The sequence below is a fragment of the Pyrus communis genome, chromosome 7 (assembly GCF_041283825.1).
Source record: "Pyrus communis isolate YQ-2024b chromosome 7, ASM4128382v1, whole genome shotgun sequence".
Lineage (NCBI taxonomy): Eukaryota > Viridiplantae > Streptophyta > Magnoliopsida > Rosales > Rosaceae > Pyrus > Pyrus communis.
The window spans coordinates 24,305,797-24,327,860 of NC_142571.1; the positions used below are offsets into that span (position 1 = coordinate 24,305,797).

The window sequence follows — 22,064 nt, forward strand, 5'->3', positions numbered from 1 at the left end:
TCATGCATTGACATGTGGCTGTTTTCTCATTCAAGTTGCCCGATTTGCCGTGCCGACGCCACACTCTCATCCCTTGTAGTTCAGTGTTTGCCTGATTTAGAGTCTGGTAACTTAGAGAGCCGATAAATTTTAGTAAAATTATCTGAGTGTCGTGTATAGTCAAATAAAAACAAAATATAAGATAAGGTGGTTGTGACACCACAATCCAAGTTCTTCTGAGGCCTTAGCAGCCAATAATTGTAAGGACATTGTAGTTATGCAATCTAACTATTGGATATGATGGTGAGGTTTGTCTTCTAATTATTAATGTATTTACCTTGCGATTGAGGCCATGAAAAGGGGTGATTGCTCAAATGGGCTTTGTTTTGGGCTTAAAAGGTTGCCACAAAAAATGGGCCTGTAATTTGGAGATCCAACCCAAAACAAAAAGTACAGTGGAAAGCCAGAATCCTGGTAAAATTCCAGCTTCTCTAGGGTGCCATATATTTACGAGCATTTTTACCTCCATTAAATACTGAAAATAATGTGTCTACTTGTGAGAAAAAAAAAAAAACTACTGAAAATAATGGTTGGTAACATGCATGGTTTGAGAAATGTCAATGGGACTTTTTCAAAACTAGAACTCTTCAATTTTTATAGACTTTCTACTATCTTATGTTTTTAGCACAGTATTTTATGATGTTGACAAAAAAATTGATTTTAACTGTGAGATGACAAAGAGCTATAAAGAGTTTAACTTTGCAAGAGTTTCTTTAAAATTTCTCTTTATTTTACCACGGTCCTTGGATCCCAACTTTCAAGAAAATATTCTTGATTGATCGATTGATTTAGTTTTTATCAATTGAGATTTTGTTGATAACATTTGTTCAAGCATCCTTTTTACGTTTAAGTTAATTCCAGTTTCCAACATTTGGTATCAGAGCCCTTACGGGTCTGATGATTTGGACATTTCAAATTTCATTAAACAGTCCACATGTTTTAACTCTTTACAAGTTGTGATAATTTTGGACCATTACATGAAATTTGAAAAGCTTAGATCACTTGATCCTGTGACCGTAGTGGAAGAGATCCGGATAACCATATGCTTACTTAAACCAAAAATCATCAACTAAAAACAAATTTAAAATTTATGAAAGAGACTACAAACTCGAACAACAAACTTAAGTTGAATTGTTGCTCATTTTTCTGACTCAGCATGACGAATCTTGGCAAGCATTATATTATCTTATGATAATTAGTTAAGATACTGAAAGTATTGAGTATTTACTTATCATATCAAATAAAATAATAATTATTAGAACTCTACAAAGATCACATGCTGTTTTTTTGTTTGTAAATTACATATTAGAAATAACAAGTGTGAACGACTGCAAAACAACGTTTTTTAAGTGCCAGTACCAGTTGAAGATAAACACAATATAGTTTAGTTGAATTAAAGTCATATGTTAATATTGTTTGACGTAAGAACAACTTATATTACATGAAACGAAGTTAAACAAGACATAATAATTTAATAATCCAATAACTCGTAGAGACTTCTTTTCCTACAACACCTGGAGTTGGACTTCGAGAATAACTTATTTGCTTAATAAAAAGCAAAGGAAATATGCATTTGCCAGAGAATTAGCCTCCGCAAGCTCTGCTAATTCCAGAATCGTCAACCAAGCGGGATATTTTTTTAGTATGACTGTGACATGAGGTGGTACATCATATGTTTTTATATAAATGGTGAGTTATGTGTGTTGAAAGATTAATAACTTAAAAATTAGAATTTTACACCATTTGCATAAAAACACGTGATATACTATCCGTATTCTTGTCGCAACGAAAAATTTCTACAACCAAGCTATGATTTAATGACAAAAACGACGCAGTTTCCACCCCTGGGACTTGGAGTCAAAGAGTCAAAGACAGAATCGCATAGCCAGCCTTGCTCTACAAATTCAGGACTCAGAAAAGCGACTCAAGTCTCAACTTCTTTTCCTGTGAGCTGAGTTGCGTGAATGGATTAGACAAAAGCCAATTTAGCATCTAATAAAAAACGACCCGTCACTTTCCTTGTCTTTGTGTTCCCATGTGAACTTTCCCTCGAACAACGCCTCTCCTCTCCTCTCCTCTCCTTCACCCATATTTGCCTATTTGCCGACTCTCTTACTCTGCATTTTTGCATAGCTTCCCTGTTGTTTGTTTGTTCATTTCTTTGGTTTAGTCCTCTGCAATTTGCCAATTTTCTGGGATTTCCACATCCGGGTGGGCTTTTAGTATTGGTGGGTTTCAAAAGCGCTTTTGTCATCACGTTTCATGATTTAAAGGGTGATTTTCTCAGAAGATAAAGCCTTTTGAGAGATATTTTTAGCTGGTGGGCATTTGGGTATTTTCATTTGCCCCTAAAGTAGCCAGCAAGTTAACGAGTGTTTGGTTACTGAGTTCCCACTATCTCGGTTTTTGGGTTTCTCCTGTGTTCATGGAAAAGATTGCAACTTTACAGAATTTTCCCAGAAAATCAACCTTTCCCTTCAGTTTCTTGGGCTTCTGGTGAATTGGGTAAAAGGGTAATGCCCAAAATTAACTGTGGTTGGTTTGAGCTTTTTTTGGGTAGTTTTGATGTGAAATAAGTAGCTTTCTGATGAGATTTGATGACAAAGATGAAATCTTTGAGCAGTGTGGGACTTGGGTTAAGTGTGGTTTTTGGCTGCCTTTTCTTGGCTCTGATTGCAGAGCTTTACTATTTACTGTGGTGGAAGAAGAGATTTACCAGCAGAGAGATTGACAGTGGCTACAGCAGCAGCCCACAGAAGGAAATCTTCTACATGTTCTGCTGGAGAAGAAGCACTTGCACTTCCTCCCGAAACCCCACAGGTATCTGTGCTTCTTTGAGAATGTCAGAAACCCTAGTCCATGAACCAAGCAGCAACAATCTGGTGCTCAAATCATTTGAGGAGGATGATTTGGATGCTGAGCTCATGAGGCTGCAGAATGCTGGTGGGGGCCCACCAAGGCACCTGTTCACAATTGTGGAGGAAACGAAGGAGGATTTGGAGCAACAGTCAGAGGATGGCGGGTGGAGGAGCCAGAAGGGTTCTAGGAGCAAGAGTCTTAGTGATTTGCTTGTGGGATTTGAGACTCCATATCTGACACCTCTTGGTTCTCCAACACTTTTCACACCTCCTCTCACTCCCCCGCAGGGTTTCAGCCCACTCTTTGAGTCAAAATCTGATGCAGAATTCAACAGATTGAGGTCCTCTCCTCCTCCAAAATTCAAGTTCTTGCAGGTTGCCGAGGAGAAACTTAGAGTAAAATTGCAGGAAAAAGTTCAGAATATTGATGGAAATGCTGAGGAAGATGGTTCTTTCATCACAATCATTGTTGACAAGAACAACGAAAAGTGCCATTCATCAAGCACTTCACAGGTTCTTCCTTTAGTTTCTTCACCTTCAGGATTCAGATCAACAATTGGGAAGAAACCCAATTTACATTAGAGTTCGATGAACCAATTTTTTTGCTTTTTTTAAAAAAATTATTATTTGTGGGTAAGTTTGTTAAATTTGATTAGTAATAGAGGTTAATGTGGAATGTAATGAGTTCTAGTGGTGGTGGGGGGGACATATATTCAGGAACATGATGGTGTGAGATGGGTTTTCCTGTTAGTGGGGGACCTCGTGACTGTGAAGTTGCTTTGTTTTATTTAGCCTTCATGTTCCCCTGAGTTGTCTCGTACCTGTAATCTTCTTGTGAGTGTGATGATGCTACACAACTGATGTTCTTGTCCTCTCTCTCTCTCTCTCTCTCTCTCTCTCTCTCTCTCTCTCTCTCTCTCTCGTAGAAACTCACACTATGTCACCTTGTCGGTATTTCAAGCCACCAAACATTATGCATCGCATCGCATGATTGCTTGAAATACTCTCACAATATAGAGAGGGACTTGGCAACAATACCACCACAATGGAGAAAAATTTGCATGCACCTTCAAGATACCATTTTGGTATTATGGACCAATATTACAATGAACATGCGAGAACTAAAACACATGATATTATTTTTTTGCCCAAAACACTGCAATAACACTTTGCAAACCATATGCAAGTCTTTTTAACATCCCGTTTCATGAAAGTCATTCTCTTATCGTAAACAATCATTGTTGCCTTGCCTTTGTTTTCTGGCATGTTTATGCCACTTGTTTTGGTAAATCTCAATATCTAGGTGGAATTTAATATCTTAGTACAAGTGACTTAGTGACATGACATTAAGAAAGCATCAACCACCTGCATTACAAGACAAAGTTGGAAAAAGGAAAGGGAAGAGTTGAGGTGATGCCTTATGGCCTTAGGGCATTTTCCCAAACAACAAAGATAAGCAAATTACCCCGTGAAAGTGGCTTGTGCGAATTTGCCGAAAGGTGCAACGATTCATCCACCTCCACCTTGAAGAATCATGTAGGCTCTTACTTTTTTAGTATCCCCTTTGTAATCTTCTGTTCTGACTGACAGATTCGTGGCTCAAATCATGGCCATCAATGTATACAAACTCATATACTAAGGAAACAATCCGTATATTCTCTTTGTTACATGTTTACTTACCAAGAATTAAGAGGTTTTAATTCTTGAGTTTCGTGCGTTTGCTAAAGTACAAGTTGGAAAATCACTTCACTTCTTAACTTTTCTTTAATAAATACTAACATAGACTCGAAAAAGTATAAATTTCCTATTTTTTATTTCGAAGTTGTCTAATTCGTTCATTCTCTCATTTCCATTAGTAAACATGATTTGTAGAGAATCAAATCTTAGACTGATCATAATCTCAATTCATTGCTATAATCTTTATCTCCCCACACTGCGTGCACTTCCTTTAATTTACCTTAGACTTTGGTTTTAAATTTATTCGTACTGTTTATACAGAACTTTCACCTTATAGCTTCATCATCTTTCGAATGTCAACTAGCATGCCTTGATTTTTGGGATCCATGTGGATAACCAATTTGGGGTTTGTCAATTTGGTATCAAAGCCAAAAATCCCTTACCTCATAGATAACCTGCGTTGTAACCAATTTTATATTTTATTGTGTCCATCTCTCCGTCATCTCCCTTTTATGATTTTACCTTTCGTTATAGGAAAATCTTTTTCACTCTTATTTTTTCTCATATACTAACCTATTTTTCTTTCGTATTCAAATAAAATAAATCAAAGAATAATCGAGAAAAAACAAAAAGAAGAGTGAATTTTGATTTCACAACTTTACTGTTCAACCATAACGATCATAAAGACTCTGTACAAAATTGAAACATGAGCACTTGATAGAAACTTAAAAACGTGTGATGATGATTGATGGAAATGCTATCACATGCTAAATATCAAGTCACTTGGAAAGAAAATTTACCACCCACTGAATGTGGCCAAGTAATTTACCTCTATTTCTACATAACTTGCAGTAAAAGGAAGGGTAAATTTTTTTTAATTTATGAAGAACACGGTTGAATACATGGAAACGCACAAAAAAATCAACCAGAAAGCCAACGTATATGAAGAAATATCAGGTCAGATTCCAATGGCAGCAATAGCAGACATTCCCAGCTCAACACAGAGTGGTTTCAGGCCGGGTTCTTCCAAGAGGCTGAATGCGGTAAACCCGTAATAGGAGTGATATAGATCTGGAAAGTCCCCCGGGAACTTGCTGAAACCACCGTACTGGTGAAAACACAAATACGAACATCAAAGTCGGGAGTCATAAGCAGTACTATCAGCTTAGAAAAAAGTTTGACAGAAATCGGGGCACTTCCATAATATTGTATAAGTAGCCTAATTACAACATTCCTCATGTTTACAAAAGATACTATTGCCAAAAAAAAATCAAGCACAAAAATCAAATTTATCTCGTCTGCATTTTATTGGTCCGTTATTTTTCCTAAGAACAAGAACTTATATCCAATTGCATTTCTAGTTTCTATCATCATAGCCTTAGGATCCTTCTATGTTTATGGAGATTAATCCAATAAATTTGTAAATTTGTATGCATGACCGAAGTAACAACAGATTTTCCATGACAAATCTGAAAGAAACGTCATGTTCTCCCCTATCGTATCATAGGTTAATATGAGGAGAGATAAGCAAAAGCACCTCGGATTGACAAGTTAGCAAAAATCCATGTAGAGCCTTCTTGTCAATGAATTTGTGGCCCCCTAAAACCTTCAAAACTGATCCAATCCTGCACAAGCAAATTTCCATTGTCAGGGTACAAAATTCCAAACACGGCATGAAACGCCCAAAGGATGTTCATCCACCTACCAAAAGGCATAACATGTATCACTAGGCTTGTTGGGTCTACCCTGAAATCCACCATCAGCTGCCTGCTTCTGCAGTGGTACAAAAGAATGACTGAAAGTGAGAAATCTTTATTACGGGACGAGAACATGAAATTGCTTATCAGAATGCAAAGTCCGGGACCATTGTTTCAGATGCATCTACTTATTTGGCAGATTTTAAGGCTTTTAATGCCCACATGCCTGTCAAGTGTTTACTTGCAGGAGTGTTAAAAGCTTTACAATCTCAAGGGGAAAACTGGCAACGCTTGAAGATATTAGGTGAGGAGACAAACCTGCAAGCACCAATCCAGCAGCAATGGCACATTTATTATGGAAGACTCTGCATCTTTAGAAAGAATATCTTCTTCAATAAATCCCATTAACCGGAGAGATGTAACACTGCAATATGTTGCACCGCCTGTGTCACTAAAATGAATATTGTATCATTGAAGAAAAAGAAAATTTCAAACTTTTTGGGTTTACATCACGGGCTAGTCTAAGAAGAAATTATGCTGTTTTACTTTAGAAATACAAAATAACAACAATTGAGTAAAACATTAACAAGAAAGCAACTGGTAAGGAAATCGAAAAATGGGGACATTCATAATTGTTAGAACTCACCGTGAGATTCCGAACCAGGAGTCAACCCAAAGCCTCCATCGTACGACTGAAAGAACGAAGTCACTTCTGTATAAGTATATCTCCAAAATATATCAAGAATTGGGAAATTTACTGATTAAATGGAAGATAATATCCCAAGAGGATGATCGCATTTGCCATACAGACCTGGCAATTTATTATGTACGCCTTGGCTTTCTCCTTGTCCATTCCACTCCAATTTCCCAGCATATGACAAATGGCCACTGGTACATCAATCAGCTCAATTGATGCTACATTGTCAAGTATATTGAATTAAACGGCTTCAAAAGTAACTACACAAAAGCTTTTACCGTCTTACCAGCACAATAAATGAATCGGAGATCAGTCTCGGCCCCTGTATGTATAGGCATAAAACTGCCAAAATCAGTCGAAAATACCAGGAAATTAGTCCAGCTACCTCATAACATCCCCTAAGACATGGCTATAAGCTTTCCTGTAAACCACAATACCTCCCATCAGACTGTTGAAGGTTTCTCATTGACGTTAGTATCGACTCAGAATCAATACTGGACAAGTCATAGCCGATGATTTTAAGTATCGCCACAGCACAATACGTGCTGGCCAAGTTACCGACACTGCGACTTAATAAAGCCTACATCAAAATCAAACTAAATAATTACTAACCGGAAACACGAAAAAAGTATATCATTCAATGCTCTTATACTAAGAATTTGCTTAAACTACGCGAAATGGTTAAAACCCGAAAGAAAGCTTAAACAATAAATAAACTAGTTCATAGTTTCATACCCCATTGTCATTATCCTCTGAAGGAAATTGTGCAGATCTGGAACCATAAAATCCATAGAATTGTCCTACAACAAATCAAAAGATCAATTTTTTTATTCATTTAAACTAGAATTCACACTTAAATGAAAACAATTTAATTCAATTCGATTCGATTCTATCGAATTCGAACTCAAAAATACAAATCGCCCCATCTACCGTTGTTCAATTCGGACTGGCTTCTCGGGTGAGCTTGCAACGACAGAACCCACTTGGCAACTGCTTCCTTGTCAACCTACCAAATCAAAGATTGCAACTTTCTAAATCATTTATTTCAAATTTGAATTTCAACAACGAAAATTAACTAACGACGACGTACGAGGCGATCGGGGGCGGCGAGGAGGTCGAGGCCGGAGATGACAAAGTAAGCGAGAGTGAGGCGGTTGATTTCCTGGGACTGGTAGGGGGACGGCAGCAGCTGGTACATCATCTGAAGAAACGTCACGTGCCGGTCACGCTCGAAAATCTCCGAAGCCATGGCCCGATTTTATTGGACGGAGACGGTGGAGTTGGAGATCGGAGATCCTACTGGTTACTTGGGTTTCTCCAACCAGCTTTTGGCTTTTAACTGCGGAGGTGTACGGCGTACGAAGTCGACGGCTGAGATACGTTGAGTCCGTTTCTAAAGCGTTTTCGGATGTCGTCATCTACTCATCTTCGAACTTCAAACAACCTTTTTCTTTTTTTCTTTTTTTTTTTTTTCGCGGAAAATAATAAAGGGCGCCCAAATATCATGATTTTCTTTTCTTTTTTTTGAAAGTGGAATACATCATCAATTTTAACTTTAAACCGAAAAAAAAAAAAAACGATTATATATAAACTTAAAATATACTGATTTATTTAGTAGGAGATTAACTATTAGATTCACCCTTAGATTGCTGAAATTTAATCATCAATTTAATTACTCCTTCGTAATCACACTTAAGGACATACTTCTACGTAATAGAAGGACAACTGGTAAAATTAAAATATTAAAAGGGATTGAGTTTATCGAGAGAGGATTATCAGCGGATCCTTTTTGTGAGGATCTCGGAGATCCTCTAATCACATTCGTTTATTATACATCGTGTGATCAGTTTTCATCGGTTCCTGTTTATATTCAATTTTAATAAAGAAATTTACAATAATTTCTGATTACATGATATATAATGAACATATGTGATTTGAGAATTCTCGAAATCCTCACAAAGAGAATCTAACAAGAATCCTCATTCGAGTTTATCAACTTCAGAAGGGAATTGTAACAGTGTCACATTTCAGAAAAAAAAGCTATTTCCATTTGTCACCTAAACTAAAATTTAAGTGCAATATGACTCAATTTACTTTCTTCTCTTAAAAAGTTGTGTGTTATTTGCACGTAACTCTTTTAAAAGAATATCCAAAATTTCAATACATAATTAAAAACAAAAACATGTATCTTTCAATGCTTAAGACTTGCAAGTTAATAAACTAAACATTTATCATTTAGTACAACAATCTAATGGTATTTTTCCTCATTTATAACTGAGGGGTCTTAAGTTCGATTCTCACCAATAGAAAATTTAAACCAAATTATTGATAGTCCATTGTGAGGCTTAGCTCACTCCTTTATTGTAGATAATTTATCGTTTGTTCAAAAAAAAAAAAAAAAAAACCAAACGATTAATCCTTCATGGGCTCGGGTTTAAGGATATGAAATAATGAACTCAAGATTTAACTGATTCACCCCTCAAAACTGGGCTGCATCCATTATAACGCCCAGAATATATTAATTCAAGATTATAAGAAGCGCTCGACTATAGGTTAAGTTCTCTTGTCTCTTAATCGTCTGACCTGCTACAAGAGGTACTTACCCCCTTATATATGCCCTCAATGAGCACACAAAGTCTCAGGCTCATCCACTTTATTATTCTGGCATTAAATGGGCTACCAGTGTAGATTGGAGTGCTGACTATCCTTTCGTTCATCAATTGACATGTGGCAGTGAAGTGACAGTCGTTTAACTCGATTACATGTTTTTATGGGCCAACGCGTACCAAGCGCAAGGTTCGATCTTGACTAATCAACATTGTTCCTTTCAATCAATGGCCTGGTATCCTTTATATCCCATCATAAGCTTTTATCTTTACTGGTGATTGACACGTTGCCTGGGTTGGTGTCTAAGTATGCCTATTCTTGGAGTCTTGCGCCATAAAGTTGTCAGTCTGCCCACGTACCGTTGACATTTGGGAAGTGCTTTATGTTAGTCAAACAAGACTAGTGAGCAGTTGACTATAACGCTCCAAAATGCCCCTTTCTAATTCCTTGGACTTCCTTTCCTTCTTTGGGCCTTAACCTTTCTTGGGCTTTCCTCGATCTTTTTTTGGACTTGTACTATTTTGAGGGTCCAAAAACACCCTGCATTAACAATACCAAAGCAGCAACAAGATCCTCTTCGAATCCTTTCAAAGCACCAACAAGATCCTCTCCGGATCTTTTTGGTGAGGATTCTGAAGATCAGTAATTGTTTGTGTTTAATTTTAAATAAAAATATTTTAAATAATTTAAAACCGCACGATGTATAATGATTGAACACGATTCATGGATCCCGTGACCTCACAAAGAGGATCCGGATTCACCAAAGCGTGTGGTAGTATTTTTTTTATTATCCCATAATTGTACAACTTCATATATATTGGACCCACAACCAAAAGACGGAATAAAAATATCAAATTATTTTGAAGAATTCGTTCAATTCCAAAACCCACCCTAAAACCCTGACCATAGCTCACCGCCTGTCTTACTCGCTCTCTCGCGCGAACACTTTCTTTCCCTGAGTAATTTCCTCGAGCACTTCGGGTGCAATACTGCGGAACCCATGAAGGCCAACAAGGCAACCGTCTTAACATTTGCCGAGAAATGCAAGGTATTCATATCCCCTCTAGTTTTCTCAATTCATTTTATTTTTCATGGTTTTGTTGCTACAAGAATCTCATGACCTCAAACAATTGCAGAGTATACTGTCTTCCAACTGGCAAGGGCAACTCAATACCATCAAAGCTGATGCTAAAGGAAGGTAACCCATTTCCTCAAAACTCTTCCTTTTCAGCTATGCTTAGTGGGTACAAGGCTTAAATAATCGGGCTTTTTACATTGATTTCGATTGCAAAAGGCCTTCACTCAACTGAGTATAATACTATATGTTGGGTGGTTATGTTAAAAATTTAGCTATCAAAGATGTTACCGAAAGGATTGTATTACTGAAAAGAAATCACATTGAAAACCCGACTGATTTGGATCAACCCCGTGTAGGTTATCTTTTGCTTCATAAGCTTGTATGGTAGTTTGGAATTGAGTTGAGTTTCAGATTTCGTTTTACGTAAGTAAAATGATATGAGTTCCCAAGTTTAGTGTCTGTTCATCTTCTTGTGGGCTTTTAGTTAGTAACCGTCAAATGTTTATACTATAAAGCAGCAGCAAAGACTGCTACTTTCATCCATTAACTAATGGGATTTCTTGCTGTTTGCTATGTATGGTTGTGTTAGCAAGGAGGACATATACACATCAAAGGTTAAGTACATCTGCAAAAGAGGGAAGCCATACCTTTGGGTGCCCGAAAAGGCGTTGCATAATGTGGTAAGCTCATGTCATAGTGTTTAGACTGATGATTTTTACTTTCGGACATGAAGTCATTAAGTTTTCACTTTATTTGCCTGCTGGTTAGCTGTATTTTCTCTGTAGTGTGTGCTTGAGATTTCTCTTAGATTATTTGCACACGTCCTCCAAAAAAGAGAAATAATTTTATTGTCTGGTAGCAGGCACCGTGTGCATGCGATGAAGCTTTAGTCATTAAGGCTGTTATCCTCATTTTCTTTTCCTTCTCTTGCAGAATGTAGTTGTTGATGAGCGCAGTTCATTTGCTGTCACCAATCCCATCCCAGGTCCACTGGCAAGCTTACTTAGATCATTAAGAAAGGTATTCAATTTTGAGTTTTGTGATCCCCTTCCCTCTTTCCCCAGTTATAACTACTTTAAGGACAGTTTTTTCTACCCCAAGATTTGTCAAAAGATTTTTCTTCCTTAAAGCATGTCAATATTTGGAATAGTATCAATGTGAAGCTGCATAAGGTACATGTATTTGAGCAAGTATTTCCATTGTGCATATTAATCTAATAGTTGATTGTTCTAAATTTGCAGACACCGTCTCGAATTGCCCTGACTGGCGAAGTTGTGCCTCTAACCGAGGAAAAGGTAATCTTATTCTACCCCCACTTTACTTTTCTGAACATTCTGAACTTGAATAGATTTGATTTCCAAGTCATGGGATCCATGTTCTTTGTCACAAAACCGTGTCTTTTCTTTTTACAAGTGTAGGTTTACTTTAATGCTTTGTTTGATTCTATGATTCTACAACCGTTGACTTTTATTTTAAAAAAAAAAATTTCAACACATTCTTAACTCACTATGCCTGAAATCGTACTAGGTATAGTCCCACCTCTAACATGGTTATTTTAGGCCGGTTCCTGAAATAATCCACTGGATAAAGGAAAATCAAAACAAAGGAGGAAAGGGGCATTGAGAATATTAACTCCTCATTCACTGATGATATTCATCAGGTTTTGAAGGAGCAGGACATTGGAAATATTAACCTTCATTGATGATTTTCATCAGCATATGTTGGTTGTGAATATGTGATTGAATTACACCTAATCCTGCTTTAGGTTGAAACTTCTGACCTCATTAGTAATAAGCAATAACGGGAAATTTGAGCTCTCAAATTGCTTCAGTATTATGGTTACAGTGTTTTCTTTTAATAATATGTTATTCTTCTTGTTATAGGTTCAATCTGCAAGGACAGTCCTTAGAGAAGTCATACGGTCGGAGCAGAAAGCAATGAGTGAGTCCAGTTATACAGTTTCAGGTGTATTAAGTTCATCTGATCATAGCTGTACATCACGAAGCGAAAGCCTTAAGGAGCTCTTGGAAGGCGATGAAAACTACATAGTTTACAAGTTCAATCAAAGGCAAGAACCTTGCCTTCTGGAATTTTAATTGAAATCTTTGTCTAAATTTTGTTGGTAACTGAATCCAGTGTTTTCATCAGTATGTCTGATTGTGATTATCCTAGGGTCAGGTTAGAATTTGGACAATTTTCATAGCAAGTATTGGAGGAGGTCAGGTCCATCTGTTTATAAACTGAATTACCAAATAAATTTTTCGTGTTGTCGCCGTCTAACCAACCTGATAATATGAAAACCTCCTGGCTAGTTTCAATAATTTCAATCTTTAAGAGAAGGACAACATATAAAGCATTACGCTGCATTCCATTAATACAACTATGGCTATAGGTCCCATCATTCCATTAATACAGTTATGGCTATACGTTCAATCATTCGTGTAGTTTTTTGAATATATTTCTGACTCAAAATATTTATTGTCCAGATCGTGTGTGTATGTTGATGGCAGTGGAGACACTCATAAGATTGATACAGAAGATATGGCTGCGTCTAAAGCAGATTTGTTGGGTAGAACCTACTTGAAAGTGCTTTTAAAGGTTTCCTATAGCTTGAGAAGATACGACTTTTGTCAGTTTACTCACACGCATAAAATTTTGATGTAGCTCCTTTGTCTGCCAAACTCATTGATGGGATAAATCAAAGTGCACCAAGACGCAGAGCGCTAATGCTTTTCTGCTGTACATACTTGAATGCAAATGCAAAGGTAGACAATCTTTTATTAACTTCTAATTCTTTGACAAGATCAAAGGTAGGATCGGGAACATATTAACTCATTTGTATACATGTTGTCATGGAAGGATGCATACATGCTGTCTATCGACCGTAAGGGTTTTGAGGTGTTGAGCAAGGTTCTGAGTCCTGGGTTTAAGGATGGATTTGGCCAGTTCGAGTGGAAGGAATTTAGACTGTCTTTGGAGGAAGAGGCACATGACGTCGAAGCATTCTGCCGTCAACTTGTGGAAATGGAAGAGGAGGTTGTAAAGGAGGTTTCAGGCCATGGTGGTTTAGCATAAAAAGGTTAAAAGGCATAGCAGAAAGATTTCTCGACTGCTCAAACCATTCACGCATTACTTGTTTTTGTAATGAATCCTATAGTTGGATGAGTTTTGTGATCCTTTTCCCATACCTGCATTTGTACCACATCGTCTGCTAATTTGAGACGAGCATAAGTCGCGGCAGACGAGAATAGGTCCTTGAATCCGTGACGGACTTATCTCGTTTTGCTAATGTTTATATCCCGACTACCATGAAATCATAATATTGCCATGGCAGGCCCCCCGGTGGATGTATGCGTATCGAACAACTAAAGCATGTAGAACTAAACGCCGGACTCAAAAGCCGGCGAATTTTCATGCTTGAACTTCAAAGGGAGTCAAGGGACTAATGCTACAGAACTAACAGCCTCCTTAGCCTCAGCGGACTCGGCTGCTTTGCCGACGTCGTTCTGTAATAGACAGGTTCCTTCCGTCACTCCCGACTGCCATATAAGTCTCGCGCAGGTAAAGGCGAGTTATGGCAGCAGCCAATCTGTCCCACCCTAAGTCGAGCCTCTGAGAAATCCCAATTGCTTGAGCGAGAGGAAAAAGAGAGACGATGAAATTGGAGACGGTAAACATGTAAAAATAACATTGTACAGATAAACAAACAAGCAGCAATTTGCCCATGAGGGCATGATCAAACAGTAAAATCTAAGAGGGATAATTTAGAAAGTAAATAGGCTTCGTTGGCAAAATACAGGGATACGGTGTTCAACAAAATGACCAAGAGACATCCTACATCTTGGATTTTAAAATCTCATAGAAGTAAACGATTTCAAACATTAAAACTTAAAATACACATTCACCAGCTTCACCTCCACCACTTCCTTCAAAACACACATCCTGGATCCACAAAAACCGCTTAATCAACTTCTTCGATCTTGGGACCAGCACCGCTGCCACCAGCAGGAGGAACATCTTCATCCATGCCGCCACCGACATCAGGTCCACCAGCACCACCCTGGTACATCTTGGCAATGATCGGATTGCAGATGCTCTCCAGCTCCTTCATCTTGTCCTCAAACTCGTCAGCCTCAGCAAGCTGGTTTCCGTCAAGCCATTGGATGGCCTGGTCAATTGCATCCTCAATCTTCTTCTTGTCAGCTGCGTCGAGCTTGGATGCAATCTTATCATCCTTGATCGTGTTCCTCATGTTGTAGGCGTAATTCTCCAGAGCATTCTTGGCCTCCACCTTTTTCTTGTGCTCCTCATCTTCTGACTTGTACTTCTCAGCCTCTTGAACCATCTTCTCAATTTCTTCCTTCGACAATCTTCCCTTGTCATTGGTGATGGTAATCTTGTTCTTCTGCCCTGTAGTCTTGTCTTCGGCTGAGACGTTCAATATACCATTGGCATCAATATCAAAGCAGACAGTGATTTGAGGAACACCCCTTGGAGCAGGAGGAATGCCAGAAAGCTCAAATTTTCCCAACAAGTTATTATCGCGAGTCCTTGTCCTTTCACCCTCATATACTTGGATCAAGACACCGGGCTGATTGTCTGAGTAGGTAGAGAACACTTGCTCCTTCTTGGTTGGAACAGTAGTGTTCCTTGGAATCAACACAGTCATCACACCTCCGGCAGTCTCCAAACCAAGGGACAGAGGAGTGACATCCAGAAGCAATAGATCCTGCACCTTCTCATTACCCTCACCGCTCAAGATGGCAGCCTGCACGGCGGCACCATAAGCAACAGCCTCGTCTGGGTTGATGCTCTTGCATAGCTCCTTGCCATTGAAGAAGTCTTGTAATAACTGCTGTACCTTCGGAATCCTAGTGGAACCACCCACTAGCACAACATCATGGACCGAGCTCTTGTCCATCTTTGCATCTCGCAAACACTTCTCAACGGGCTCCATACACTTTCTGAAGAGATCCATGTTAAGCTCTTCAAACCTAGCACGGGTAATGGTTGAGTAGAAATCAACACCCTCGTACAAAGAATCAATCTCAATTGTGGTCTGAGCAGTGGAGGAGAGAGTCCTCTTTGCTCTCTCACAAGCAGTTCTCAACCTCCTAAGAGCTCTTGGGCTGCTGCTGATGTCCTTCTTGTGCTTCCTCTTGAACTCTTGAACAAAGTGATTCACCATTCTGTTGTCAAAATCTTCTCCTCCCAAGTGGGTGTCTCCGGCAGTTGCCTTCACTTCAAAGATACCCTCTTCAATTGTGAGCAGGGAGACGTCAAAAGTACCTCCGCCAAGATCGAAAATCAAGACATTCTTCTCGCCAACGCTGGTTGCCTTCTTGTCAAGACCATATGCAATAGCGGCAGCGGTAGGCTCATTGATAATACGCAAAACATTAAGGCCGGCAATGACCCCAGCATCCTTCGTGGCCTGACGCTGAGAGTCGTTGAAGTAAGCCGGGACAGTAACAACGGCATTCTTTATAGATGAGCCAAGATAGGCCTCAGCAATCTCACGCATCTTGACGAGAACCATGGAGGAAATTTCTTCGGCAGCGAACTGCTTCTCTTCGCCCTTGTATATGACAACAATCATGGGCTTGTCACCGGGGCCGGGAATGACCTTGAAAGGCCAGTGCTTCATGTCACCCTGGACAGACGGGTCAGAGAATCTCCTACCAATCAACCGCTTGGCATCTGAAAAAATAACCAAGCTCGTTTAAAATACTAATTTATTAATTACGCATAACACAGAACAAGCTCCAATATCAAGCTAAATCCTTTCAAAATGATCAAAAATATAAATAACCAAACAGATCAAGCTACAAACACTACAAACTCAGATAGCGTTTCTAAAATTTCACCATCAATTAACAAGAAACTCAAAACCCAAATTATAATTTTTAACAGATTAACTAAAACTCAAAGCCCTGATCACCAAGTACAATATTTGATAGTCCTTTAATATTAACTAAATAAATCCTGCAAATAACAATAAATAAAAAAAAGAAAAGAAAATCAACCATGTTTTTCTTTTTCAATTCGCTATAAAAAGATTCAAGGCAGACAAAAACCTTGCATAAAATTAGCATCCATCGTAATTTATCACACCGAGCCTCAAAAAGATAATTACTTTCAAGGAAATTGAACTCTTTTTCTCAGAAATTCAAGCAATAGAAATCCAAAAACAGCAAAATTTTTACCAGCAGCAAATATTGACAGTAAATTCATAAAATCAGCCATACAAGCATATAGATCAGACAGTACAGAGTAAAATTGATTCAAAAAACGCAACATGCAAGGCAAAAAAACATCTTGACATCAGAAATATCGCAAGAAAAGAGAAGTATTTCGATTCTTACCAAAGACGGTGTTGACGGGGTTCATCGCGACCTGGTTCTTGGCCGCATCGCCGATCAACCTCTCCGTGTCAGTAAACGCCACGTAAGACGGCGTCGTCCGATTGCCCTGATCATTGGCGATGATCTCGACACGATCGTGTTGCCAAACACCGACGCACGAGTAAGTGGTTCCGAGATCGATCCCGATCGCCGGCCCCTCTCCCTTTCCCGCCATTGCAACCGCAGGGATTCAACCAATCGAACAAGCAAAGAACCGTAGAGAAAATTAAAGATCCAACCGCAGAGAAAAGCAAAGAGCTTCTGAGATTTTTTGTGCGACAGGCTGTTCGTAGTCACAGGTGTTGGATTTAGAGTAGCGAATGGGGGGGCTATATAGTAGGACACTTGTCTAGAATGTTCGTGAGGAAATTGACGATTTTTGGTGGGAGAGTGTCCAGAATGTTCGGTTTGATAACGGCCGTTGGATTTGAGTGTCGTGGACGGTGCTGATCTGATTTGCTTCACGGGGTTGGTTTCTTTACTTTTTGATCGAAACTTCGTGTCCACGCCCTTGGTCGTCGGAAATTTGTCTTTTCGTCCTTGTTGAAAAACGTTTCACAGGACGGTGGCGTTTTGTGTTTGGGCTGTGAGTTGACTTTTGGGCTTTCGAAAGGCTTTGAATCCGAACGGAATTGGATCGGGCTGCACTGCAGTCCTTATGGTGTGTGCGCGCAATACATGATGAGTCGGTTTACAATTACTTTTGGACCAAATGTAATGGTTGAGTTAAAGCTTAATATTTAAAGAAAATTAATGAAAATGATTTGAAAACTTTGAGTTTTAACGATAATGACAAAATAAAGGGTAAAATGAATAGTACCATGATTGACTTTTTAGTGTAAAAATGTGGTTTTTCGTTAAAGTAAACAGTACCGGGAGCTTTTTGTGAAAGTCCTCTAAAATTTGTACTTTAAATCCCCCAAGGCATTTCCAATTATTACTCTCTTTTAATATTTTTTGGCATCAATCCTTGGTAAAATGCAAGTGAGTCATGAGAAAGCACTTTAAGTGCTTTTAGGCCTTGTTTGGCAGTTCGAATTGTACTGACTATTTCAGTCAGATAGGATAATCTGTCACCGGATTATACTGACTAAATTAATTGAATGTTTGGTGCAATATTGTACTAATGACCGTATTATTTATAATATGTTTGTTACCGTATCGGATTATATTATTTTTATTAAAAAAATTTGATGACTAATGAAAAAAAAGGATTTTTTTTTTTTGATAAAAATTCACAACAACCAAATGCATCAAATTAAATAAAAATAATCTTGATATTGCATTTTCTATTTGTCCTTTATTTAAATCAAACTATTAAAAAAAAAATCATTTCTTCCCCAGATCTTCTCCACCGCACAGGATTCCCTAGGATTCACCACACTAAATGGGATGGACAACAGAATCAGCATAGACAACATACCCAATAGCATGAGACTACTTCCCAAATGTTCTATGCATGTGAGATTGCTCCCTGATCTCTCGCATTTCTTTCCATGAGGAGTCAACCCAATTCCAACGGTGCTGCGGCGATGTTGGGCAGTAGGTGAATGCAGGCGATGCTCCGACGACGTGGGTTTCAGTCGGATCTAGTTCAAATCCAGGATCAATGGCAAGTGAACCCATGCGGGTCCCGCGACTAGGAACTGCAGAGGAGGGCGACGGCCGCGACGAGAAACTAAAGAGGAGGGCGACAGCTATGGAGTGCAAAAGGAAGAAGAAGATGAAGAAGAAAGGAGAAGGAGGAAGAAGAACCTCGGATTGACGATGGCAACAGAAGTGAGTTTGCAAAACAATGCGAGAGAGCCAGATCGATAGAGCGAGGACACGAACCCGACTAATAATACATAGGTTTCTAGAAGGATAAATAAGCGGGCATACACTGGATAAAAGATGTGGCCCAATTTAAGTAATACAGGTACTATTTAGTACATAGTTGCACCAAACACCTGGCTGCGTGTAACTTATCCTATCCGATTCCTTATATGGGCCGCCAAATGAGGCCTTAGAACCCAAAATTGTTTTCACTAAAAGTCATTTTAGTCATTTTAAAAGCACTTTCAAAAGAGCTCTTAATAAAGCATAATGATTGGAAATGTTTGGGAGGGACATTGCATTTGATCTAAAAGCACTTCTAAACTGACTCATCATGTATTGCACAAACACACACCATATGAACTATAGTAATCAACTTTCACACAACAAACTCTATAAATATCTATGTATTTATTTAAACATCCACACAAAATTAGGATAATCTACATAATGTGTAGAAATGATTTTTCATATATGTGTATGAACTTGTGTTTAAGAATGGGGTGGATTTGTGTGATTTTTTTTTATTATGTATTAGAATTCAAATATTTTTAGCTTAAAATATAAATATAAATAAATTAGTATAATCTACGTAATTTTTTTTAAAAAAAAATTATTGAGAAAAAAATTAAACTAAAATTATTTTTTAATAATTTGAGGCTTCAATTAAAAAAAGCCATAACTATTGGAAGGAAAAAACTTTTTATGGGTTATGCCTTAAAATTTCATGTTTAACTCACACCATTGCACATTATTTTACATAGGGGTGGAAAAAAAACCCCAAAATCCAGAACCAAACTGAAAAAATTCAGATCCCAAACTGAAATTCCTAAAATTTTCGGAATGCTATCCCAAACCAATCCCTAAATTTCGGTATGGAATTCGGGATTGGCCTCTCAATATTTCGGGAATCCCATACCAAACCGAAAATAAATATTATTAATTATTATATATATTATTCTGTTATAATTGATGCTAGTAGTTTCTAATTCATGCTTTGCAACCTGGAATGCCTTACACCTTGCATATTTTTCATGTTCTATTTTATATTCATTTGGATTTTATTATTGCTGCTGTCATGGCTGATGATTTCAGAAGGCTTGATTCTTTTGTCTCTCAACAGATTGTCAAAAGGGTTTAATTAATTTGAATTTTGACTCTGATAAAAACAGTCAGGCATGCCAATGTTCGATTAAATGGTAGTGTGAATGAAATGACATTCCTAGTTCATGAATGTGTTCTTGAATTATATATTTTGAAGAATAATTCATAATTTCATATTTTAATTTGGGATTCCCAATTTGTCCTGAAATCCCGAAAATACTTCGGGATTTCCGAAAATTTGGTTTGGGATTGGTCTTCAAATTCCCGTCTCGAAAAATTTCGGTTTGGGATTCGAGATGCTAGTTTCGGTTCAATATCCCATACCAAACCACCCCTAGTTTTACAACTGATTTTATAATGCTCATTAGTGTTTCTTCTATAAGTGCTTTCATAGAGAAACATTTGATCCTTTATTGAATGTTCAAATGCGTCTTGAAAATTTACTTGAAAGTGCTTCCTAAATCATCACGTGCTTGATGCCTCTCTTTATCCATATAGTTAGATGAGTTTTGTGATCCTTATCCATGTTTGCATTTGTACCACATCGTCTGCTAGATTGAGACAAATGCTCATACTTGTACTCTGAAGGGAGTCAAGGGACTACTGCTACAGAGCTAATAGCCTCCGTAGCTCAGCTGCTTTGATGACTTAGAGCTTCTCCAAAGCAGATGTCAAAACTACCACATAGACATATAACAGTAAAAATTGGTAACAAAATCTCTCCAACCGAGCTTTCAATTTCCTATGTGGTGCTAAGTCAACTAAAGGCAAAATACTATGCTGTCAAATCCATTTAGTAATTTTCTAATAAATTTAATGCAAATATAATAAACGTTGTGTATTCTAAGAATTTGATTGGTTGCATGCATAAATAGACCCCACAAAGTGATTAATTTTTTTTTAAATGACATTATTATTTAACATATCAGATGATAAAAAGAACAGTAAAGACAAAATTCAACAAGATCAAACGGGAGATCTGAGAGAATTTTGAAAAAAAAAAAAAAGGTAAAAAAAGGCTTCATTGGCAAAATACCGGAATACGATGTTGAACAAAATGACCAAGATCACCAAACATCCTACATCTTGGATTTTAGAATCCCATAAAAAAAGTAACCAATTTCAAACCTTAAACTACGAAACAGAAAAACACATTCACCACTTTCTTCAAAACAAACACATCTTGGATCAACAAAAACCACTTAATCAACTTCTTCGATAACAATATAGGGACCAGCACCGCTGCCAGCAGCAGGAGGAAAGTGTTAAATGAGATCAGTGCATCAGTATGCACATGCAGTGCAGATTCCTTGTCGGCAAGCATGGGATGACATGCAGTGCAGATTCCTTGTCGACAAGCATGGGTTGAGATCAGTATGCACATGTAGTGCAGAATCCTAGTCCGCAAGCATGGGTGTATATAAAACTAGAGTCATCATTGTCATAAAGGAATGACAGCAAGGAGGACATGTGATTGCTGTCTCAAGGACAGCAGGAGGACATTTTATTATTGCTTGGTATTGCATCCGAGTGCTGCTGCATGTGTAGCGTGCAATTACTTGTAGTTTTAAATTGTAAAGTTTGTATGTTGTAGTGTATATAAAAAGCCTTCCCATAAGGCCTGCGGAAGGATGATTAATTATTGAAATCAGAAACTTTACATGGTATCAGAGCCTTTTTTTTTGTCTAACGACATCGATTCCCCTTTTCTTCCCACGCTTCAATGGCTGAGAACAATGTTGTCCCCTCCTCCTCTGCTTTCAACCAGACTTCCCCTCATCCGTTCCACCCCTTCACCACTGTCGTTAACATCAAACTTGACAGGACCAACTACCCACTGTGGTTGGCCCAAATTCTCCCAATACTCAAGAGCAGAGATCTGATGGGATATGTTGATGGAACGATGGAGTCTCCTCCCAAGCATCTGCCGGGTGTAACAACTGTGAACCCTGCGTACACTGCATGGGTCCAACAGGATCAAATGATCCTTAGTTGGATCAATGGCTCGTTGACGGCTTCTGTCCTGTCTATCGTGGCAAGCAAGAGGACTTCTCGAGCCACCTGGGAAGCACTCGAGCAACGATATGC

The 22,064-nt window shown here is 38.3% G+C and overlaps 4 protein-coding genes across 5 annotated transcripts; 2 read left to right on the plus strand and 2 right to left on the minus strand.

Annotated features, from left to right (window-relative positions):
• The first annotated feature begins 1,912 nt into the window (after nucleotides 1-1,912).
• Nucleotides 1,913-3,771, plus strand: LOC137735325 (uncharacterized). Its single transcript, XM_068474744.2, has one exon. It carries the CDS (start codon nucleotides 2,637-2,639, stop codon nucleotides 3,477-3,479), a length of 843 nt encoding a protein of 280 aa, XP_068330845.1. The 5' UTR covers nucleotides 1,913-2,636; the 3' UTR covers nucleotides 3,480-3,771.
• Nucleotides 3,772-5,292: 1,521 nt separating this feature from the next.
• Nucleotides 5,293-8,388, minus strand: LOC137734966 (geranylgeranyl transferase type-1 subunit beta). 2 transcript variants are annotated; one of them, XM_068474308.2, is made up of 11 exons: nucleotides 8,059-8,388; nucleotides 7,899-7,974; nucleotides 7,704-7,768; nucleotides 7,406-7,548; nucleotides 7,255-7,310; nucleotides 7,083-7,159; nucleotides 6,918-6,963; nucleotides 6,590-6,714; nucleotides 6,280-6,347; nucleotides 6,112-6,199; nucleotides 5,293-5,682 (listed from the first exon to the last, which is right to left on the minus strand). In XM_068474308.2, exons 1-11 carry the CDS (start codon nucleotides 8,215-8,217, stop codon nucleotides 5,533-5,535), a joined length of 1,053 nt encoding a protein of 350 aa, XP_068330409.1. In that variant the 5' UTR covers nucleotides 8,218-8,388; the 3' UTR covers nucleotides 5,293-5,532. The 2 variants fall into 2 exon arrangements, with proteins under 2 accessions (XP_068330409.1, XP_068330408.1); XM_068474307.2 differs by having other exon boundaries at nucleotides 7,083-7,186; nucleotides 8,059-8,354.
• A 2,028-nt stretch (nucleotides 8,389-10,416) lies between these two features.
• On the plus strand, nucleotides 10,417-13,990 carry LOC137733273 (uncharacterized). The gene is made up of 9 exons (XM_068472417.2): nucleotides 10,417-10,623; nucleotides 10,712-10,773; nucleotides 11,243-11,333; nucleotides 11,587-11,673; nucleotides 11,895-11,948; nucleotides 12,537-12,721; nucleotides 13,140-13,222; nucleotides 13,318-13,418; nucleotides 13,513-13,990. Exons 1-9 carry the CDS (start codon nucleotides 10,576-10,578, stop codon nucleotides 13,726-13,728), a joined length of 927 nt encoding a protein of 308 aa, XP_068328518.1. The 5' UTR covers nucleotides 10,417-10,575; the 3' UTR covers nucleotides 13,729-13,990.
• A 426-nt stretch (nucleotides 13,991-14,416) lies between these two features.
• LOC137733271 (heat shock cognate 70 kDa protein 2) lies at nucleotides 14,417-17,417 on the minus strand. The gene is made up of 2 exons (XM_068472416.2): nucleotides 17,019-17,417; nucleotides 14,417-16,353 (listed from the first exon to the last, which is right to left on the minus strand). The coding sequence occupies exons 1-2, from the start codon at nucleotides 17,230-17,232 to the stop codon at nucleotides 14,615-14,617; spliced, it is 1,953 nt and encodes a 650-aa protein (XP_068328517.1). The 5' UTR covers nucleotides 17,233-17,417; the 3' UTR covers nucleotides 14,417-14,614.
• Nucleotides 17,418-22,064: the final 4,647 nt, after the last annotated feature.